Source organism: Canis lupus, chromosome 2 (assembly GCF_011100685.1).
Source record: "Canis lupus familiaris isolate Mischka breed German Shepherd chromosome 2, alternate assembly UU_Cfam_GSD_1.0, whole genome shotgun sequence".
Lineage (NCBI taxonomy): Eukaryota > Metazoa > Chordata > Mammalia > Carnivora > Canidae > Canis > Canis lupus.
In genome coordinates this window covers 40,200,428-40,221,719 of record NC_049223.1, presented here as the reverse complement: position 1 = coordinate 40,221,719, position 21,292 = coordinate 40,200,428, and the positions used below count along the sequence as shown (strand labels likewise).

General features: G+C 45.5%; 1 protein-coding gene across 16 annotated transcripts in view; it reads left to right on the top strand.

The window, feature by feature from the left end:
* Positions 1–21,292, top strand: part of PPP2R2B (protein phosphatase 2 regulatory subunit Bbeta) — a 439,907-nt gene that overhangs the window by 388,432 nt on the left and 30,183 nt on the right. For all 16 annotated transcript variants that reach the window (XM_038530532.1, XM_038530535.1, XM_038530529.1 and 13 more), the window contains one exon: positions 12,552–12,716. In XM_038530532.1, coding sequence (XP_038386460.1) covers positions 12,552–12,716 — 165 coding nt within the window. The remainder of the gene's footprint in view (positions 1–12,551; positions 12,717–21,292) is intronic.

Sequence of the window (21,292 nt, the reverse complement as noted above, 5' to 3'; positions counted from 1 at the left end):
GCCTCCTCAGAGGTCCTTTCCCATTAACTGCCAAGTAGCCCCCAAATAGCCCTCTATCATTCTTATCATCACAGCACACATCACTATTTGAAATTTTGTGTGTGTATTTTGGATTTCCCCATATTCAGGTGTAAATTCTATGAGAGAAGGACTTTGTATGATCTGTTCCTATACTCTAGTACCTAGAACATTCTGAGATAGAAAATACCATTTTGGTTGGACAAGTCAAGTTTGAAGTATGATAGGTTGCTGAAGTGGAACTCTCTAGTAGACATTTAATCATGAAATTCTTTAAGATTTATTTATTTATTTGAGAGAGAGAGAGGGAAAGAGAGAGAGCATGAGCTGGGGCAGGGGCAGAGATAGAGGGTGAATTCCAAGCAGAATCTCTGCTGAGCATGGAGCCTGATACAGGAGCTCGATCTCACAACCCTGAGATCATGACCTGAGCTGAAACTAAGAGTTGGATGCTTAACCGACTGAGCCACCCAGGCATCCCAGTGATCATGAAATTTAACCCAGAAATTTCACTGTAAGAGTACATGGGTTATAGTAAAGCTCTGAATGTTTTGATAAAAACAGACATCATAGTGGTTCAAACACATAAAAAATAATTTCTGTTATAAAGTCCATTGTGATGATCCCCACTAGAAAGCAACCTCCTCCAAACAGTGAACCAGAGAAATAGGTCCTTCCATTTTGCAGCTCCCCACTCTCACCAGGCTTACCTGCAGTCAGGACAGCAAAAGGAAAGATTGTAGAGAACCACATACTGGAGGCTCTTTTGGGCCAGGCCCTAAAATAGCATGAATTCCATTGGTCAGTCACATGGCGACTTCTAACTACAGAGCAGGCTGGGAAATGTAGTGTAGCTGTGCATGTAAAAAGAAATTGACATGGTATTGCTACATAGCTAGCTAGTCTCTACCATAGAAGAGTACTTGATGGTTGCCCAAGCCTTCTTTTTTTTTTAAGTTTTTATTTAAATTCCAGTTAGCTAACATAGTGTTATATTAGCGTCAGGTGCACAATATAGTGAGTGATTCAGTACTTCCATACCACACCCAGTGCTCTTCCCAACAAGTGCCCTCCTTAAGCTTCCATCACCTATTTCACCCATCCCCTACCCCTCCTCCCCTTTGATAACCTTCAGTTTGTTCTCTGTACTGAAGAGTCTGTTTTTCTGGTTTGCCAAGGCATTCTAAGGAAAGGAGCTTTAAGCAAGTAATGGCAGTGATGGAGGTACTAGGACCTGACCCTCAGGACCATGACTGGCATCTGTTATTGATTGCACAGTGGATTCTACATGCTGTCTGAGCCTCAGAGAGCCTGCCTACAGATTTTGCCTGGAAGTACAGCTGCTAATAGAATGAGTGTGGGTTGTGGTGCCCTTTCTCCCTTTACATCTTTTCCAAGAACCAGAAATCTGCTCAGACTCAGCTGCTGTCACTCTGAGCATCTGCTGTCCCCAGTCTAGGTGACATGTTTTCTGGATTTGCCTCCAGGCCTTCAAGATGGAGGCGGGTGGTTTCTTTAGGCCTTTGGGGAGACAGATGCCTTGGGGAAAATGCAAAGGGGAAATATTAATAGCACAATTTAGGTTATATTCTGCAGATGTGTGACAGTCTGCCAGATGCTGGCATACAAATGAGACTGTGCCATTCACCCTTAAAGCAGCCATATGTAAAATAATCATTGTCATCATGAGAATGATGATCACTGATATCTATATAGTTCTTTTCAACTAGTGCCTTAAGCACTGAGCTGACTGTACAAACTGGGACCTTTTTGCCTCTTGTCACTGAAGTACAGCCACCTCTGGGGTAGGAAGCGGCCATCTTTCAAAACACCCTCAAAAAAACACCAACAGGTCTTATTAAATCAAACATTGTTTAGCGCCATTTTTATAATGTGGCTGAAAAACATGGTGCAGGATAGAATAATGTGGGGTTCCCAGAACGTGGTATAAGTACCACTGGGTGGTAATCAAGGTACTTCTAAGCACTATGTGGATTTTTTTCATTTTCATAATTAGATATTCATAATAATACTAAAAAAGACAACTATCATATCAGTCTGGCAATTTCATAGATACTGAAAAATCCACTTAAATTATAAAGTAAGTTTATGTAAAGAAAAGTAAATAGTAAGACAAGTGGTCTTGCAGTGTGGTTAAATAATAAAGTCATGACTTCCACTGCCTGGCATTTGGTATGACACTGGCATTATGATTGAAAATGCAGGCTTTGGAGTTCTAAAAGTTCTAGAAGTTCTGAACATCTTAAAGACTGAAGTTCACACTCAGCTCTACCACTTGCTGGATGTGTAAGCTTTAATAAGGTTCTTAATTTAACCAACCCTCTGTTACTTGATCTTTAGAGAGGAGTTTTACCAAAGAGGATTGTGAGAATTTTTAAAAATATGTTTATATATATGATTATCCACATATATAAAATATATTTATATCTTTAATATGTATATGTGGATAAATGTTATACATACAATTGACCCTTGGACAGCATGTTTTGAACTATGTGGGTCCACTTACACGCAGATTTTTTTCAGTAAATGCAATAATGAATTTTCTTTATTAGACAATAATTTCTTTTCCAATAATGTTTTATTGTAAGACTACAGTGTATATATTATATATAGCATACAAAATTTGTGTTAACTTATCTCATCAGTAAGATTTCTGGTCAACATTGAAGTATTAATTACAAAGATTTAAGGGAGCCAAAAGTTATATGTGGATTATTGACTGCACAAGGATCACTGGCCCTAGTCCCCACACTGTTCAAGGGTCAACTGTATATAAAATATATCCATCTATGTCTCTTTATATACATATGTGTGTGTGTATATATGTATATATATATACACACACACACACACACACACACACACATACACACACATATATGGTTAGGCCAGTACCCTGCTAAATGAATGATAAACAGATTTCAAAAGAAGCTTGATTATCATGGAAAGGACAAGGAAACTAAAAAAGTTAGATGTTAGTATGGTGGTTTCTATTCTACTGAACTCATTACCTGGGTCATCTTCTCAATTCTAGACTCCTCCTTTGGCTTTGCAGTTGGATGCTCTTTTTAAGACATTGCTCATTATACCCTAGACCACATATTTGCAGGATCTCTGAGGTCCGGGGCCTTGTATTTAACACTAGATCAGATTGAGTCCTCTCCTTTCCCTCCATAGCCAGTCTGTCCTTATCTGATGTAACAGGTTCTGTCTTAAAGTGGTCAGACTTTGGCCTTAATGGGTTAACTACTTTTGGACAATAATAACCCATTTCTAGATTAGTGATATTCTAGGGCTAGAAGCAGTCCTAACTTTTCAAACTAGTTTTCTATGGTACACTTAGAATCTTTTGAATTCTTTTCTCAAGGAGGAGAATGAGTTAAATCTGGACTTTTACCTAGTCCAATATGGGACCTATTAATAGGCTACTATCAAGTAAAAGTAAATATTATACAGCCCTCAATAACTGTATACCGAGTACCTAGTTTGTGTCAAGCACTGTACTGAGGCCATGGAGATATAGAAGCGAAAAGAAACTTTCTGCTTTCAGAATGACATTCATCAAATAATCACATTAATGAACATATAAACAGAGGAAAGCCCTGTGAGGAAAGGAAATACATTTGTGTGAATGCTTCTTTTTTCAAATCTGATAGAAACTAGGAATAAAAGAAGACTTTGCAGAGGAACTGATTATTGAGTTGAGATCTGAAAGAAAAAGAATATGAGCTAAGTTGGGAAAGAGGTGTGGAGAGATTGGTCTAGCATGTACAAAGGGCATGTGGCAGAAGGTAATAAAACAATGTTGGAGGAAATCTAAAAAGGCCACTGTGACTGGAACCCAGAGAATGTGTAAGCTTTACACATTCTGGTGGAGCATAGTATAAGCAAGACTGAAAAGGTCAGCAGAAGCCACATCTTACAGAACTCTGTAAGTCTCTGGGCATGAGACAGGATTTCTCTGAGAGAAGACATCTGGACTCCTGGTGTGTTTCATCATTGGCCTTGGTCTTAGCATCCCTGTGTATCAGCTTCATTTGTCAACTGAGCTGAGGCCTTTTTGGACTTTATTCCCTGATCAGGGGACTGTATAACCTCAGCTCTTGGCTTCTGTCTCTCTGTAGTACCATGGACAGCGGCCTGCCTTTTATTCTGGTGGGATTCTTTCTGCCAGACAGACTTTGAAGCAAACTGTGGGGCCTGATACAAGTCTGTCTCCCTTGTTGCTGCTCTGGCTTCCATCCACAAGTGTACATATCAAGTTGAGACTGGCATTTGGTGTAAAAGGAGAGCATTCCAGTGACACCTCCAGCACATTGGCCCACATGTGCCAGGGCAGCCTCCTCCTTCCCATAATAAGTGCTGCCTTGGTGGGTTTTCGAAGGCCTGGTGCTTTGCTTGTGAGGATGCTGACCCTCCGTATCTGTCCTACCTAGGGATTTATGAGATGAGGGATTTCCCTCTACATGAGGAAAGCCCTTTGGACTTCATGTTGTCAGGGCAGAGGGCAAGAATGCAACTAGGTAGGCTTCTGGGGCTTTTTGAGCTTCCTCAGAGCAGTATAGCATAGTAGTTAGGAATGCTTAATAGTTAGCTTAGTAGTTCGACTCTGGAGTTAGATTCACTGGATTTGAATCCAGTTTTTTCTCCTAAAATCTGTGTGACCTTGACAAGTTGTTAACATCTTCTGACCCTCCCATTTCTTCATCGGTTAATGGAGATAATAATAACATCTATCTTGTAAGGTTGTTGTGGGTATTAAATGAGATCATAGTGTTGATTTCTTAGCCAAGTACCTGGCACAGGGAGAAAGCTTAATAAATAGTAGCTATTATTATCTGTAACATTTCCCCATCCCCCTGTTCTTCTAATCTTGTTGCCTGGATCCCGTTCTTTCCTAAGAAAACCACAAGCTAAACGATTTACAGTATCCAGGCCTGGCATCTTGACCTATTATTGACCTATGATGGATTTTCTGCATTAAAAAAAAAACTATGCCTAGAGAATGCTGCTAAGTCACAATGAATTAAAGTAAAATCCATAAACATTTATTGAACACTTACTATGTGTACTGGAATGCCATTTGAATAAAACTCCATCCCTGGTATTATGGTTCTTGTAATCCGAAGCTTAGATGTATCAGCTAGAGTTCAAGCAAAAAGCAAAACTCTTGCAGGAGCACTGTATGTGTGTGTGCTCTTTGCATGTGTGTGTCTGTCTGTCCATCTGTCTACAGAGAGAGGGAAAGGCAGGAGAGGAGGGAGAAGGAGAGAGACTGACTTACTCTAATGAACTAGACTTGCAGTTGTGAGGCTGGCCAAGCAAGTCAGGGTCTGTTAGGCACTTAGTCAGAAATGGAAAATCACAAGTAAGCTGGAAGAGCACAGGATGATTTGAAGCTTGTCCACACATGGCAGTCAGGAAGAGAGAGCCTCTTCCTCAGGGAGGGCCTAAGCTTTCCTTTATAGGTCTTCAACTTGATTAATTCAGGCCCACCAAAGAGAATCTTCCTTTGGTTAACTTGAAGTCAACCTGTGGGGGCCTTTAATCACATCTGTAGAATTGCAGATTCCCTTACAGAAACACCTGGATTTGTGTTTGATTGAATAAGTGAAAGGAGAAGATGTGTGTGTGATACATGCTTCCTCTCTTCTGTCCTTCAACTTTCCTGAGCCCATGTTACCCCACCATAACCAGAGACATCCTAGTAAGGGAACTCTTAAGGATTCAGCCTAACCAAGTTAACATATCACAAAACCAGCAAAGCAAGTATATGGACAGAGGAAGACAGACATGTCAACATACTAGGGAAGATGAGACTAACAATTTTTGGAGCCTGTATTAAGCACCAGGTATAATCTACACATCATCCTTTGTAGTTGTCTGCCTTTTTGTAGATGAGTTAACAAATTTAAAGGCTTTCATGATTATGTAACTAGTCCAGACTTGGAGATTCAGTCTTTCATACTCCATACTCCAGTAAAATATACCCTATCACACCATCTCAAATTACTCAATTGATTATAATAATATGTATTAAGTGTTAGGTGTATTCAAGGTGCTATGGTTACACAAGAAAGGGAGAATCATGAAAGAAATTTGGCTAGAATGAGTCATAAAGAAAGTAACATCTGAACTGACCTTTGAAGAAAATACTGGGTGTTTCCTAATGGTGGAATTCAAGCTCTCTGTCACACGAATAAAATAGGAAAGAGTCTGTGGTTATGAGATTTTCAAGTGCCCTCCCCCAACCCAAATCATGAATTTCATCTCAGCCCTGTGTCTTCTGTAGCTCAGGACATACTTAAAGCAGTAACTAATATGGCACCATATGTCTCTTTGTCGGTCTCTCATATTGAGCCTAGCAATTGGCAAACCCTCCATAAATATTTGCACATTGGCTTTTTTTAAGCTCTTAAAAGAAGAATATCCCTTGGAGTCCTCTTCAGAGATTGCCAGTGTCTTATCATCAAGTAACACATCCGTTCAGCTAATAAGATCTGGATGCTTTGTAATCAGTACTTAATATCCAAAGATCTCATTCAGACTTTGGAAAGGGGGAAAAAGCCCTCAAAGCAATTCATGTCTCCTAAAAGGAAATCCAACTCTAATGCGGGTAGTTCTCAGGGCCAAGATAGGCTGTTCTCCACCTTCAGTATTGGCAGACTCTAAGTACAGCTACATGAAAAACTTCAACTGCTCCTGAACATGGGTGTCTTTCCCAGGCGAACGTAGATTTCCAGCCTGGCCTGCTGAAAGGCTTCCTTTTTGGCTTTCCTGCCCTTGATTGGCAGGGCTTAGAAAGAAAACAAAACAAAACAAAAAATATTGTCAGAATCGGCACTGATAAAGACAAGTGTACAAGGATATCACCTTTAAAAGCCCACAAAACTGAAACATATAAAGCTATCTGGGGAAAACTAGATGCTTTTTTTTTTTTTTTTTTTTTTGAGAGAGAGAGTGAGAGATGGGATTATCCAGGCTACCATAAAGCCTTTAATAATTGTCTCGTGAAATTATTTCATAATCACAATTCTCAGAGGTTATCGAGGTAAATAGGATTATACCCATTCAAAGGCTAAAAAATCGAAACCCAGAGAGAGAAAATGACTTGCCCACATTTTCCAAGCAAAACAGACTTGGAATCAGAATTGAATCCCAATCTCCTGACCCAGTTTTGTTACAATCATGATATTTATCACAGTATTTTTTTTAAGATTTTATTTATTCATGATAGAGAGAGGCAGAGACACAGGCAGAGGGAGAAGCAGGCTCCATGCCGGGAGCCCGATGCAGGACTCAGGATCACGCCCTGGGCCAAAGACAGGCACTGAACCGCTGAGCCACCAGGGATCCCTATTTATCACAGTATTATCTTGAACTTTACCCATGTTGATGAGGCTCCTGGTCTCTCAACTCTCTCATAGGTGGTTCTAACACAAGGAAACTATTTTTTTTTGTGTATTGTTTAAAAATAAGCACTTATCGTGGAGATATATAGAATCATCTGTAATCTCCCCACCTAGTTTTGGTGTATATACAGGGGAATAGCATCACCATTTTAACATCGCGCTAGCTAATTGAACTATAAGGACTCAGAAAAGTAAATAAATAATAAAAGGGGAAAAAATCTTAACTCTATTTATCCAGAAAGCCTTCTCCTGTTCAGTCCAGGATATACACACACATATATCATTTCTCTCTCTCATCGCTGCTTTATTTTTCTGCTTAGCAGTTATTACCATCTAGTCTATTATATATTATATTTATCTGCCATGCTTAGTGACCATATGCCCTGCTAGGATATAGGCTCCACAGATCAGGAGGATTTTTGGTCCGTTTTGGTCATGACTGTATCCCCTGTACCCAGAAAAGTACTAGCAGGTTCTTTGTTAACATTTGTGGATTTACATGGAGGAATGAATGAACCAATGGTAAAGGTAAATCACCCTTTGTAAGCTAGAGTTACTAAAGGGTGACTTACATGCTGACCCTCCAACTAATCCCTGTAAGGTATTAACCATATTTCCTTCCATTCTCTATTGTCTTTCCCTCTCTCTCATTTTTTACATGATTCTGGTCAGACTGTATATATATTTTGTATTTTACTGGCTGTATATAGATAGAAAGAAGTGAAAATACCTTGTCTTTTTCTGTCCTGTAAGACAACATGATCAAAAGAAATTGTAAAAATGTTAACTAATAATTGAAAATCCCTATCCTCACCCAGACAGAACCATTACTAACATTTAGTAATTTGCCTTTTAGCTCATCATTTTCAGAGTGTAAGTTTTAAATGACATTGTGATCATGCTATAGATACAATATTTCATGGTTTTTAATGGACTTGGAATTTCCATTTCAGAAACAATTTATTGAGGTAGATCAAATTTTAATCATTTCCCTATTTCTTTATACACAGGTTATTGTCAATCTCTTTTATCACATTGCAGTAGACTTTTTTTTTTCATAGAAAGCTTTTTCTAAATTGGAGATTAGGGAAATGACTTTTGAATGGCTCCTGTGCTACCCCTTAGCATCCTGCCATTACCCTCTCCATTCCCTCACCCCACTGGTGATGTAATTTATGGCTCTGGCTTCTTATTTGTTTGAAGCCAATCCCTTAAGGGGTGACCTCCCAGTGTCTTCAATTATTATTTTAAATGATGCCTTAGGCCCTGCCTGGCACAGTGATGCCCTCACCTTCCCTCCTTCTGCCTTCCAAGCATGGAGCTCAGCTGCCAAACTAACTGTGCCCCCTCCTGTCCTCAAAGCTGCCTCCAGAGTCCCAACAGAGAAGCAGATTAACCCCTTTTGTTAGTAGAGGTAATTTGTCTGGGCTCAGCATTAATAAGGAATGCCATAAGCAGTTGGGGTCAGGAAGAACAGATCTGTCAAGCCCCAGGGTTAATTTAATAGCAATCTGTTGGCTGTCTGCCTTGTATATTAGCCGTGAATCCAGTGCTATGTTTTGCTTTTGCCATTTAGTTCTTTGGGACAACAGGGAAAGAATTTGGATAGAGAGCTCTAAAGCATAGGGAGGAGAAAATTGACTGTCAAAATGCATCATTCTGTTTTCAAGATAATACAGGGAGCCATTCACTGGTTATCTCTCTTCTCTTTTCCTCCTGACATGAAGGGCAAAACCACATATGCTGAAGGTGTGCATCTCCCTTTAGAACAGAGTCAGAGGAGAGGACTGGGTTTCTGGATGATGTAGATGTGAAATACCCTGTCCCATCATCCCCATAAGCCATTGAATTTTTAGTTATTAGTCTCAGTCTCGTCCCAAATGTTCTTAGAACTCAGCAAATCCTCCATCGGTTAACAGTTCAAGAAATTCCGTATGTTTCTGTTCCAGTTCGTGGTTCAAAAAAGAGAAAAGTAATTATCACATCCTAGGATGCAGAAATCCTGAGATGCTATGTCCAAATTCTGATTTCAAAAAATGCAGCCACCAGGGTGGTCGGTGAATTAAAAGAACAGAGGCTGCCCTCTCAGATTAGCCAGAGGTTGTTTCGAGAGAGCCAGAATGACTGCACTCAGAATGGCTGTCTCTGGAAGGGCCTTTCCTCAGGGGAGGGAGAGTAGCATGTGGTCAAGAACCCAGGCTCTGAAGCCAGACAGACTGGGTTGGAATCCCAGCTCCTCCTCTTCCTAGTCCTGTGACCTTGATGAATTCACCTCAGTTACTGCTTCTTCCACTGGAGAATAGGCCTGTTCATAGTATTGATCGCATAGGGCTGAGATGAAGGTCAAATGGGACAATGTGTGGCACTTGGTAAACATGAACTATTGGTTATTATTCTCTTGTCCTTCGCAGTTATTAAAGAGAGGATTTGAATCATCTCTGAACCGCGTAGAGTCAGACATACTAGTCAAAGGGGTGATGCTTGAGGATGAGAGATGATGGGGAGGCTCAAAAAAGTCCAGCTTGGGGGTGAGAGGGAGGGAGCATGGATCCAGGGGAAGCAGCCCTCAGCAGATTCTGTGCGCACATCCCCGTGATGCTGTTCTAGATGCTGGGCGATGTTCCTTCCTGCTTTCATAGATATCTTTAAGCACTTCATTTTCACACATTCTGACTTTGGGGCTTTATTTTTAGGTAAGAAAGAAATAGTAGATGCGGCACCTCCCCCTCCCACACAGCAAAGATCCTTTCCAGTTAAGCTTGTTTTTAGAGCTCTACTGGTAGAGGTTGAGAAAGCTGACACCAGATTTTCTTGCCCTATTTTAGGAAAAGAGAAACATGCTCACTGGCACGGTAGGGTATGGAAGCTCTTTCTGGAGGGCGATGAGATCTGACGGCAGCTGAACACTAACCTCTGCTCACCCCATCCCGTGGTGTGGACACCAAGCCCAGGGTATAGGTCAGGGAGCTGGAGAGAACATCAGAGGTGCAGCTTGGAACATCCTAGGGGACACAGCCTCCTGCCCCCCAGCATGTGGTGCTAACTGCAATCATATTTATAACTCGGGCAGCAGTTGAGTTGAAAGGTAGTATTTTGTGAATCCAGGGGACCTACATGCTCTGCAGACCCAAGTGATATTTGCATCTGAGTTTGGTGGGGCAAATTGTAGTAAAATGCAGTGTTAGTTCAGTCTCAGACTAATTTTGGAAAGCCACGACAGGACTTATAACAGATCATTGAAGGGGAAAGAGGCAAAACCAAGTACAGAGCCATTATTGCACCAGATTGTGTGCTGGAGCTTAGGTGGTGTGTGGTAACAGATGCTTATGTTGATGCTGGTATGACTAAAAATACAAGCACATTTATTTGTACCATATATATACTCTTTTTTTTAAAGATTTTATTTATTTATTCATGAGAGGCAGAGACATAGAGGGAGAAGCAGGCTCCCTGCGGGGAGCCCGCTGTGAGACTGGATCCCAGGACCCCAGGATCACGACCTGAACCACTGAGCCACCCAGGTGCCCCCCTTATGTATACTCTAAAAAGAGGGGGACTGTGTTACTAACTTTATGAAACATCCATCCCCACCTAATAACAGAGTCTGTGTTAAGTTACTTCTTGTTGAATCATTGCACTGTTTCCCCAAATGGGATATACAAGCTCCTGGCACAGACGTAAACATTTTTATTTTAATTGGTATGCATTTATTTCATGCATATTATTTAAAATGTAACCAGCTCGTTAAACCCACAGTTTTATGAATAGTGGGTTACAGCTTAGACAAGGCTAGGAAACAGAGTTGATTTAAGCCGACCAGAAGGACAATGTTAAGCGAATACCACCTATTGATATATACATGGGGCCCAATCAGAAAGCTGGCTCAAAAGTGATAAAGTCTTGGGAAAGTGGGAATCACTTTGGTCAGCTTTCCTGTGTAACAGCACCCACATCACGAGGCCCGTTTCTTTGCAGGAAGTTTCGGGTCCTCGGCATCACAGCCTCAGACAGGTGCTTCCTACCCTGCACGCAGGTCCCCCAAACTCCAGGGTAGCACAGACTCGTTCCCTCCCACATGCCAGACATCCTCCTGAAAGTCCTTACATCCACTGAGGCATCTCCACAATTAAAAGGCCAAATGATCCGTTTCAGTAATTAAGGACGAGGTCTTTGAAAATGGAGGTATAATCATTCTTGATCAGAAAGGAAAATACTGAGGAAGAAAAAACAGATGATAAAACAAAGGTCTATTCCATGGGAGGCTGAAACTGTCCCACCATCCAACTGGAGGGCTTTTTTTCTGGTGCTTAAACTCCCACCCAAGCTCTTAAGGCAAATCACAGCTTATGGAAGCTTGAGGTCCTCCGTAGTGTCTTCGATGAGAGACATTTTGCATAATTACTCAAAAGCACAAGTTTGGCCCCTGGGAGGAAATCCTGGTGCTGCTTCTCCAGCCTTGTGACACAGGGCAGGCCCCCATCTCCATCCCTGGAGGGAATAAGAAAAGGACAGGTTACAGAGCTGTTCTAAGGATTAACTGCACTAAAGTACTGATCTGCTTTGCAAACAATGGGCCTATGGTCAGTGCTCACAAAATGGTAGCAGCAGCTATTCTTACTCTCACCAGCGTGTTATTAAAGAAGATCTCAGGGATTTCGTGGAAGAGGATTCACAATCTACTGTGGGTATCATTTATCAGCCTAATCGGGGGAAAGTTTCAAGTGAACTGAATCATTTAGTTGGAATGGGGCTAGCTTCTTCACCACTGTTGTCTCTGTGGCTTGGCACATTTTAGCCTGAATGCATGAGCAGACAACTTTGATGGGCGATGAGACGGGTTCCCTATGTGGTGGAGGATGAAATACTCAAAAGAGGCCAGGGAGACCTGAGTTCTAATGATGCCTCAGACCTGGGCATCCCTCGGCCTCATCTGCCAAGACCAGTAAGCCCTGCCTCATTTGCTTGCAAGGTTACCGTGAAGATTCCCTGTGTGTGGTAGATGCTCACAGGTTACCCTTAAACTAGGCGGTGCCGCTACTCATCACCCCTGAGCTTCTGCCCCCGGTCCTGGTCCCGTCCTTGACTCACCTGTGCCAGATATCGTTGACATTAAGCCGGCCAACATGGAGGAGCTCACGGAGGTGATCACAGCAGCCGAGTTCCACCCGCATCACTGCAACAGCTTCGTGTACAGCAGCAGCAAAGGGACAATCCGGCTGTGTGACATGAGGGCGTCGGCCTTGTGTGACAGGCACAGCAAATGTGAGTAGCAAGCTGTGCACAGTGGATGGGGTGATGGGGTGGGCAGGCCAGGCCCCTGACCTGCAGGAGGAGGAGGGGAGAACCTAGAGGATTTGGATCTCCTTCCCCACCTGACATCCCCTGGCAGCAAAGTCCAGGTGTTGGCCTGACTCAGAATCCGTGCCACATCTGGTGTGTGGGTACATAGGAACCCTCATGTTCAATTCCACAAGTGTTCGCTTAAGGCATGTAATCCAGAGGTGAATGAGACCCTGTCACATCACATTGTGGCATGATCCGAATTGTGTTTTAACATCACTCTTGCTGCCATAGAGAGAATGAATCTGCAGAGTTCCCTGAAGGGAGACCAGTTAGGGGATCATTGCAATGTGCTGGCAGGCGATCTGGGGATGAGTGTGGCCTGGACAGGGATGCTGGTGTGCCAGTGGAGAGGGGCTGGCGGGTTCTGGACAGATCTTGGTGGTAACAGGGCCTCCTGGACTGTGTGAGAGGCTGAGAGTATACAGGCAATCACAAATGGCAACTGGAAATGGTGACTAAGTTAATAAAGCTCTCCTGCATGTTTAAGAGTTGCTAGACCACATCTTAAAAGTTCTCTTCGCCAGAAAAAGAACTTGTAACTCTGTGTGGGAATGAATGTTAACTAGGCTTATTGGTGATTATTTTGTGGTATATACATATATCAAATCATTATGTTGTATATTTAAAACTTATATAATGTCATATTTCAATTATATGTCAATTAGAAAAAAAAAAAAAAGCACCTGTAGGAAGTGGTTAGTACCCTCCTGGAGAGGTGGTGGCTTTGGGACCAGAACTTTAGAAATGCCCGTGGCCGTAGTGTGCACTAGAGAAAAGCTTCAGAGGAAGAGGATGGGTTAAATAAAGAGCAACTGGACTCACCAGCCACAGTCATGATGGTTTTCTAGGCATTGTTGGAGAGAAGTAGCTCCCAACTAGTGGGGACTGAGTGCTTAAAAGCCAAAGGCTCCACGAGCTCCCTGAGCAGGTGAAGCCTGCTGGCCCCAACAGTGAGTACTGGGGTAGACCAGGAGGGCCTAGCTGTGGTGGAGGAAGGGAGCCCAGTAGCAGCCCACCCTCTCCCGTGGGCTCAGCCAGGTCCACCAGCACAAACAAAACAGTAGGTGAGACCTGAGACCCTGGGGAAGTGCCAACCATAACAGATGTTCTTTGAAGTCTTACTTCTCCATCTTAAGATTTTGCATGGATTTTGCATTTTACTCCCATAAAATGTCTATTTTCAGTTTAATTAAATAATTACATTTCTACCCTACTCCCAGATTTCAAGCAAAATTGGTGTTCCCAAAAGAGAGTGTTTATCCTATGGCTTTCTGCACTGCCTGGTGCATCACCATCTCCTCCTCCTCCTACTCCTCCTCAGATATGTACATGTGCCCCAGTTTGAGAAAAACAGTCCCTAACATGTGGAGAGTAATTTGAGATCGTTTGGCTGGAGAATAGAGTGATAGAATTTATGGTTTATGGAAGATTAACACAGTGGCAGTGAGAAGAAAGAAAGGAGAAGTAGAAAATATTGCTTTGGTCTCAAGACAAAGGACATTCAGGATGGAAATCAGAAGGAAGAGAAGAGGAAAAGGGACATTTGTTTTTTAAATAACTACGGTGACGTAAGCAGTATCAGAGGTTGGCCTTCATCGCGCGTAGATACTCATTGCTCACCGCCCTTCCCCTCCAGAACACAAACCCTCTGAGGATAAGCACTAAATCTGTTCTGCTCACACCACATTGCCAATGCCTGGCACATAAGTAGGTGCTCAGTAAATACTTGTTCAATAAATGCATGAATGCCTGAAGGTTGACATAAGTGGCATGTGAAACAGGGACTGGTGAGAGCCACAGTGGGGCAGAGTCAAGGCTTGGGGGTCAGTTGGGGAGCTGCTCTGTGTGGGGTGCCCTGAGCAGCCTGAAGTGGGGGGGCAGGTTTCTCTGGTGAGTGAAGCCAGAACTGGCTGGTAGGTCCCCTGACCAAGGTGGATGCTGGAGGTGGCGCGAGGAACTCCAGTGTGCTCACAGCCCTGGGTGGCAGACCCAGGTACTGAAGAATAAAGCTCACTGGGAGGTTTGATGAACCCGGAGCTCGGGGTGGGAAAAGGAACTCCCAGAACCAGAAAGGTTTGGAACAGAAGCTTTGGAATTGGAACTGCGCTCTGACCTTCAGTTCTGTGTGACCTCGAGCAAGTTATTTAATCCTTTTGAGCCCCAAGTTCCTCCCCTGAAAGTAAAATTCATCGGAACGGCCTCATCGGGCCGACTGTTCACTGGAAGGAGATGCCAACGTGTGCCTAAGAACCTGGTGTCTGCTGGACACACAGGGGACAGTAAGTGGCAGCAGTAGTTCCCACAGAAGACCTGAACTCCGCCAAACCGGGCCTGCAGCTGGGGTGCAGTGCTACAGCCTTAACTCTTTTCCCATGACATGAAGCCCCATTATTCATTTGTTTTAGTTGTTTTTGTTGAGCACATACTAATACATCAGGTTCTTTGCCAGGCGGAGGACATACCTGGTTTCCTCCGCATGGAGCATCCTATCTCTGTCAGTGAGGGTTCTGCAGACAAGCAGAACCAGTAGGAGGTGGATGGATAGACAGACAGACATATACATGTGTGCATATGAGAGAGAGATTTATTAGAAGTATTTGGCTCATGGAATTACAGAGGCCAACAAGTCCCAAGATCCACAGTGGTGCAGCAGGAGCCCCACAGAGCCAATGGTATATTTGCAGTCCAAGTCCAAGACCTCAGACCCAGGAGAGCTGATGGTATAATTTTAATCCAAAGGCCAGCAGGCTCATGATCCGGGAAGAGCCAGTATTTTCAGTTCAAGTATGAATCCAGGGGGAAATAAAAATGAACGTCCCAGCTCAAAGGGGTCCGGTGAAAGAATTTCTTCTTATTTGGGGAGGGTTGGCCTTTTGTTCTGTTCAGACCTTTGACTGATTGGATGAGCCCCACCCACATTTGGGAGGGCAATCTGCTTCACTCAGTCTATCAATTTAAATGTTCAAGTCATCCAGACACACTTTCAGAGAAACACCTAGAATAATGCTTGACCAAATATCTAGGCACCCCACGGCCCAGGCAGGTTGAAGAAAGAAAGACCCATTCATCAGGGAATGGCAAACAGGACATTGCAACCGTAATAAGGTAGGAGAGGCTCATGGTGCTGCGAGGGAGTGCGACAAGGAGCCTGCCCCCCAGGCGGTCACCTCCGAGCTGTGACCTGACCCTCGACAAGAGACCCAGGAAGAGTCATGGGGCCCACACCCCCAGGTGCCCCCCAGGGGCCTGGGTCACACAGCCCTAGAGAGGCAGAGCCTGGGGACGGTCCCCAGGAAGGCCCCAAGGGCCACCCCCCCGCCCCCCCAGCCCTGCCTCCCACGCTCCATCCCCACCCCGGCCACAGCGCTGCTCTGAATTGCCAGTGCCAGCCTCCTAATCTAATTAAGAAGCGAACAAAATGCATTTTCCTGACTCGTCCGAAGTGCCCACCTTCTTCGATGCACATCCCCCTTTGTTCGGTGGCGGCGGCGGCGGCCCTGGCTCCTGCCGGCTTGGGAAACGGGCTCGCTCTGACCTCTCGCCTGACATTTCATATTGATTTTCTCCATCCTCCTCAAACGCCAGCCTTCGGTGGGCGACGGCGCAGCCGAGGTGTGTGAACAGAATTGAGACAGTTCATCAGAGTTCAAGATGAAAAGCAACATTGGCTTTCGGAGATGAGCTCTGAGAAGGAGAGTATTTAATAACCGTCGGCGTTTAATCAAAATGCCGAGCAGAGCCGTGTGATCGGGGCTGCATATATTAATTTCCATATGTCCCTCACTCTGCATACTCAGCAGGGGTTGGAAGGGATGATGCTCTCCTTCATCTCTCTATTTTTTTTTCCTATCCCTTCTGGCAGCAGTGACAAGGGTTGCGTTCGCAGTTTGAGATTTTAATGCCTAGAACAATAGCAGTTGGCTGGGCTGCACCGTGCTTTCCCTTCCCAGTGCATGACTGTTGGCAGGTGAGTGAAGACACTGGCCCAGGTCGGATGAATGACAACCTAGGAAATAAAAGAGAAATTACATCTGACCTCTTTCCCAGGGTGCTGCATGAATCTGGTCCCTGCCCACCTCTCCAACCTCAGCTCCCCATAGTCTGGCCACACGGGGCCTGCTCCTCTAATGCACTCAGACCTGCCTCAGGACCTTTGCACAGGCTGTTCCTCGGCCTGGAATGCTCTCCCAGCGTGTTCCTGCTTGTCTGGACTGTTCTTGTTTTTTTAGGTCTCTGGGAGAATCTCACTTCCTCAGAGAGGAATTCCCTGTTTACTTCATTTGTACCCTGTTTATATCCCATTACCCTGTTTTATTTATTTTTTTGTAGCATTCGTCTCTAGATGTTTTCTTTTCTTTCTGTGTCCTCCCCCCCCCCCACCTAGAATGTAATCTCCTTGATGGCAGGGACTTTATCTTACCAACCACTGAATTACCAATACTTAGTGTAGTGCCAGCTACATGTAGGGCTTCACTGGATCTCTGTGGTGGAAAAGCAGGCAGATGGGAAGTGACAGGTGAAGGAGGGTGTGTTCATTTACTAGAGTTGCTGTAGCAAAGCACCACCAACGGGTGGCTTAACCAAACCTAATTATCTCACAGTTCTGGCACCACAAGTCCCATATCAGAGCATTATCTGGGTTCACTTCTTCTGAATGCCATGCAGAAAGGCCTTCTGTTCTAGGCCTTTCTCCCTGGCTTACTGACGACTGTCTTCTCCCTGTGTCCTCACATCATCTTCCCTCGGCACATGTCTACATCTCAAACTCCCCTTCTGTTAAGGACACCAGTCATATGGGATTAGGGTCCACCCTACTGACCTCATTTTAATTTACCTACCTCTTTAAAGACCCTCCCTCCAGGTACAGTTACAGTCTGACATACTGGGGGTTGGGCTTCAACATAAGAATTTGGGCAGCAAGGGACACAATTCAGCGCATAACAGGAGACAGGAAAATAATCAAGAGCACTGGCCCTGGAAGCAGCAGTGCCAGGTGTGCATCCCAGGCTCTCTTGCTGCTGTGGGTGAGAAGAGCAGCAGGTGAAATCCTCAAATGGAAACAGAGAAGGCAGGGGGCGGTAGGGGCGGTGGTTTCCCCTGAAGGGCCCTAGAGACTGAACCTGCCACTAACCTGTGGATGCAGTTAAAGAGGGAGGAAGTGCAGCAATGTGAGGAGAGCGGGTATAGATGGAGGCTGGCAGGCCCGGGTGAAAGGGGTGAGGTCAGACTCCTGAGAGGCAGGCACCTTGCCTGTCTTCCACACTCCCCCCAGCGTCGTATTTTTACTTCCCTGATTTGAAGTCCGTGAATAACAAGCAAACCCTGCTGGGTGCCTTGGCTCCGGGGTGGAAACATAGGGTTCCCTGCGTGCGCACACGTGCGCGCACACACACACACACACACACACCCTTTGACTTGGCTGCTCACACCTGCCTTAGGTACTGGGGTGGGCGAGGCAGTGCAGAGCCCAGCAGGATGCTCCTTGTTCTCATCCATCCAGGAGGCCGGGAGAGAACACAGAGTGGGAAGCTTAAACAACATGCATCTATTTCTCTTATCCCAGAGGCTGGCAAGTCCAAGACCAAGGCCCAGACAGACTCAGTGTGTGGTGAGGACCCGCCTCTTGGTTCCTAGACAGTGTCATAGTGCTGTGTCCTCACATGGTGGGAGGGGTGAGGGAGCGTTCAGTGGGCTCTCTTCTCATTCATGAGGGCCCCACTCTTGAGACCTAATCACCCCCCCGAGGACCACCCTTACAGATGCTGTCCCACTGGGGCGGGGGGCAGGAGGATTCGACATGTGACCTTGGCCCAGGGCGAGGGGCACAAACGTTCGGTCCAGAGCATTCCCTGTCTGCACAGGCTAGAACGTTTTGCTTTGTTTCTTCCCTTCTTCCGGCCTAGACTGACAGTAGTGCAGGAGCTCAGAGACAGGGCCAGTGTCAGGGAGGGACGTCAGTCCGGTATCCATTGTAGTCTGTGCCCATGGCCTAACTGCGTGACCTGGAACAGGTTCCTTAACCCCTCTGTGCCTCAGCTTCCTCGTCTATAAACTAGGGCCAGTGGGAGTGCACACCTTACAGGTGAAGCCTTAGAGCAGTGCCCGGCCTGTGGGAGCTCCGTGTCAGATTCGGCTGGGATGCTGGTGCGATCCTGCTTCCTTTCCACACGTGTCTTTTAAGAGTGGAAACAGGAGGAGCACCTGAGTGGCTCGGTTCGTTAAGCCTGTCCCTTCGGCTCAGGTCATGATCCTGGAGTCCAGGGATCGAGCCCTGCGTCGGGCTCCCTGGCTCCCTGCTCAGCACAGAGCCTACTTCTCCCTTTCCCTCTGCCTGCTGCTCCCCCTGCTTGTGCTCTCCACCACACACACCCCCGCCCCCATCAAATAAATAAATCTTTAAAAAAAAATGGGAACAGGAACAGCGGCAGCAATGGCCATAGATATAGTAATGTCAGAGGCCATTATCACAGCTAACTTCTAGAACATTTTATGATGTCTAGAAAGTAGGCCAAGGGGTGAGCTCATTCAGCCCTCCTGACAGCCTCTGAGGCGCATACCATCATGAGTCACATTTTTTTTAATTTTATTTATTTATTTATGAGAGAGACAGAGAGGCAGAGACACAGGCAGAGGCAGAAGCAGGCTCCATGCAGGGAGCCTGACGTGGGACTCAATCCCAGGTCTCCAGGATCACATCCTGGGCTGAAGGGGGCACTAAACCACTGAGCCACCTGGGCTGCCCCATGAGTCACGTTTTACAGATGATGAAGAGGGGAGACAATACTCTGATGGCCACCAAATGTTCCTTTTTGTGGCAGAATACCAAATGCTCCCCAGTGACAGAGCTGGGGTTTGATCCAGATGTGTACTCCTTAACCAGGACACCAGAAGTCTCTTATTCAGTTAAGATTTATTCAGCACATACTCACTCCTGCCTTGATGGAACTCATATTGCCAGCAGGGAGTCAGGGGTCACGGGGAACACACCAATATACAATTGAACGTGCTCATCTCTTTTTTAAAAAGAACATTTATTCATGAGAGAGGAGAGAGAGGCAGAGACACAGGCAGAGGGAGAAGCAGGCTCTATGCAGGGAGCCCAATGTGGGACTCGATCCTGGGACCCTGGGATCATGCCCTGAGCCCAACCACTGAGCCACCGAGGTGACCCTGAACTGAGATTGGAATTGTCAGAAGCAGATAAAGAGAGATAACATCGAAGTATGAGGGCCCTCACAGGGGAGCAACCTTGTGTGTTTGAAGAATAGGAGACAGACCGGTGGATGGAGGCTTGGTGGGCAGAGCCACAGAGTGGAGAATGAGGCCAAAAAAGTAGGGGGAGCCAGAGAAGGTTGTCTTGGAGACCAGTCAAAGCCCCTGGATTCCCTTTAAAGTGAGGTGGAAGCCAGGAGATGTTTCTAAGCAGAGAAGTGTCTAGTACTCTACTAACGACCATAAGAGAAGTTCTCAACGGGGTGGCGAGCTGGAAGCAGAGAGACTGGTTAGCAGGTGCTCGCCTCAGCCTGGACAGGAAACGATAGTGCCTCTGACCAGGACCTCGACCCTGAAGGGCTGGTAAGTAGGCAGATGCAGAATCTCCCAAGGAGGCAGAGCTCAGCGGACCCACTGAGGGGCTGGTGATGGAGAGATCTAGAAAGAGAGGCGCATAAAATAACTCATGGGTATCGGTCTTGACCGACTGAGGGCGTAGTGATGACGTCCAGAGATGAGGACACTGAGCATGGGAATAGGTTGAGGTGGAAAGACCAAGCATTCTCTTTGGGATGTTCCAGATCGAGATGGCTCTGACCAGCCCATGTAGGGAAGTGTGCAATGCATGGACACCTGAGTGTGGAAGTCGGAAGAGAGTTGTGGGCTGAAGAGAGAACTTAGGAGTCATGAGCTGTTATGATATTTAAAGCCAAGGGACAGGGTGAAGTCACTTAGGGGAGAGCATGTCCGTGGGGAGGAGTGGAGAGTCCAAGACGGAGGCCTAAGGCCCAGCAACATTCACCAGTGGGGTGGGGGTAAGGGGAGGTGGTCTGAGAGTGAGCTGCCATGAGGGAAGAGGAAAACGAGGGCTGGAGGACAGAGGGGCGTGGGGAGGCTGTGCTATAAAAGCCAAGAGGTGGGGGGGTGAGGAGTCAGGGCTCCTGTGTGCAGCAGTGACGGGTGGCTGCAGCGCCCGTCCCCTTGCCTGGCTCCACCGGTGAGTCTGCTCCATGCAGTCATTGTCTTCCAGCAGCCAGGCCCTTCTGCACCGGCAGCTCAAGATGTGACCACCGAAATTCCCTCATTCAGATGACACCAAGGCAGGCTGCCTAGCTAGGGACAGTCAGCACCAACCCTGCAGTGCACTTCCACCTGTGGCCATGTGGCTGGTGTGAAGATGATCAGACTTTTTCATGTGGTGGAGGATAGATAGAAGTCCTGGAGGCCATAAAGTCTTATCCATATTTTAGTGAATAACATAGTCATTGGGAAAACAGCCTGGT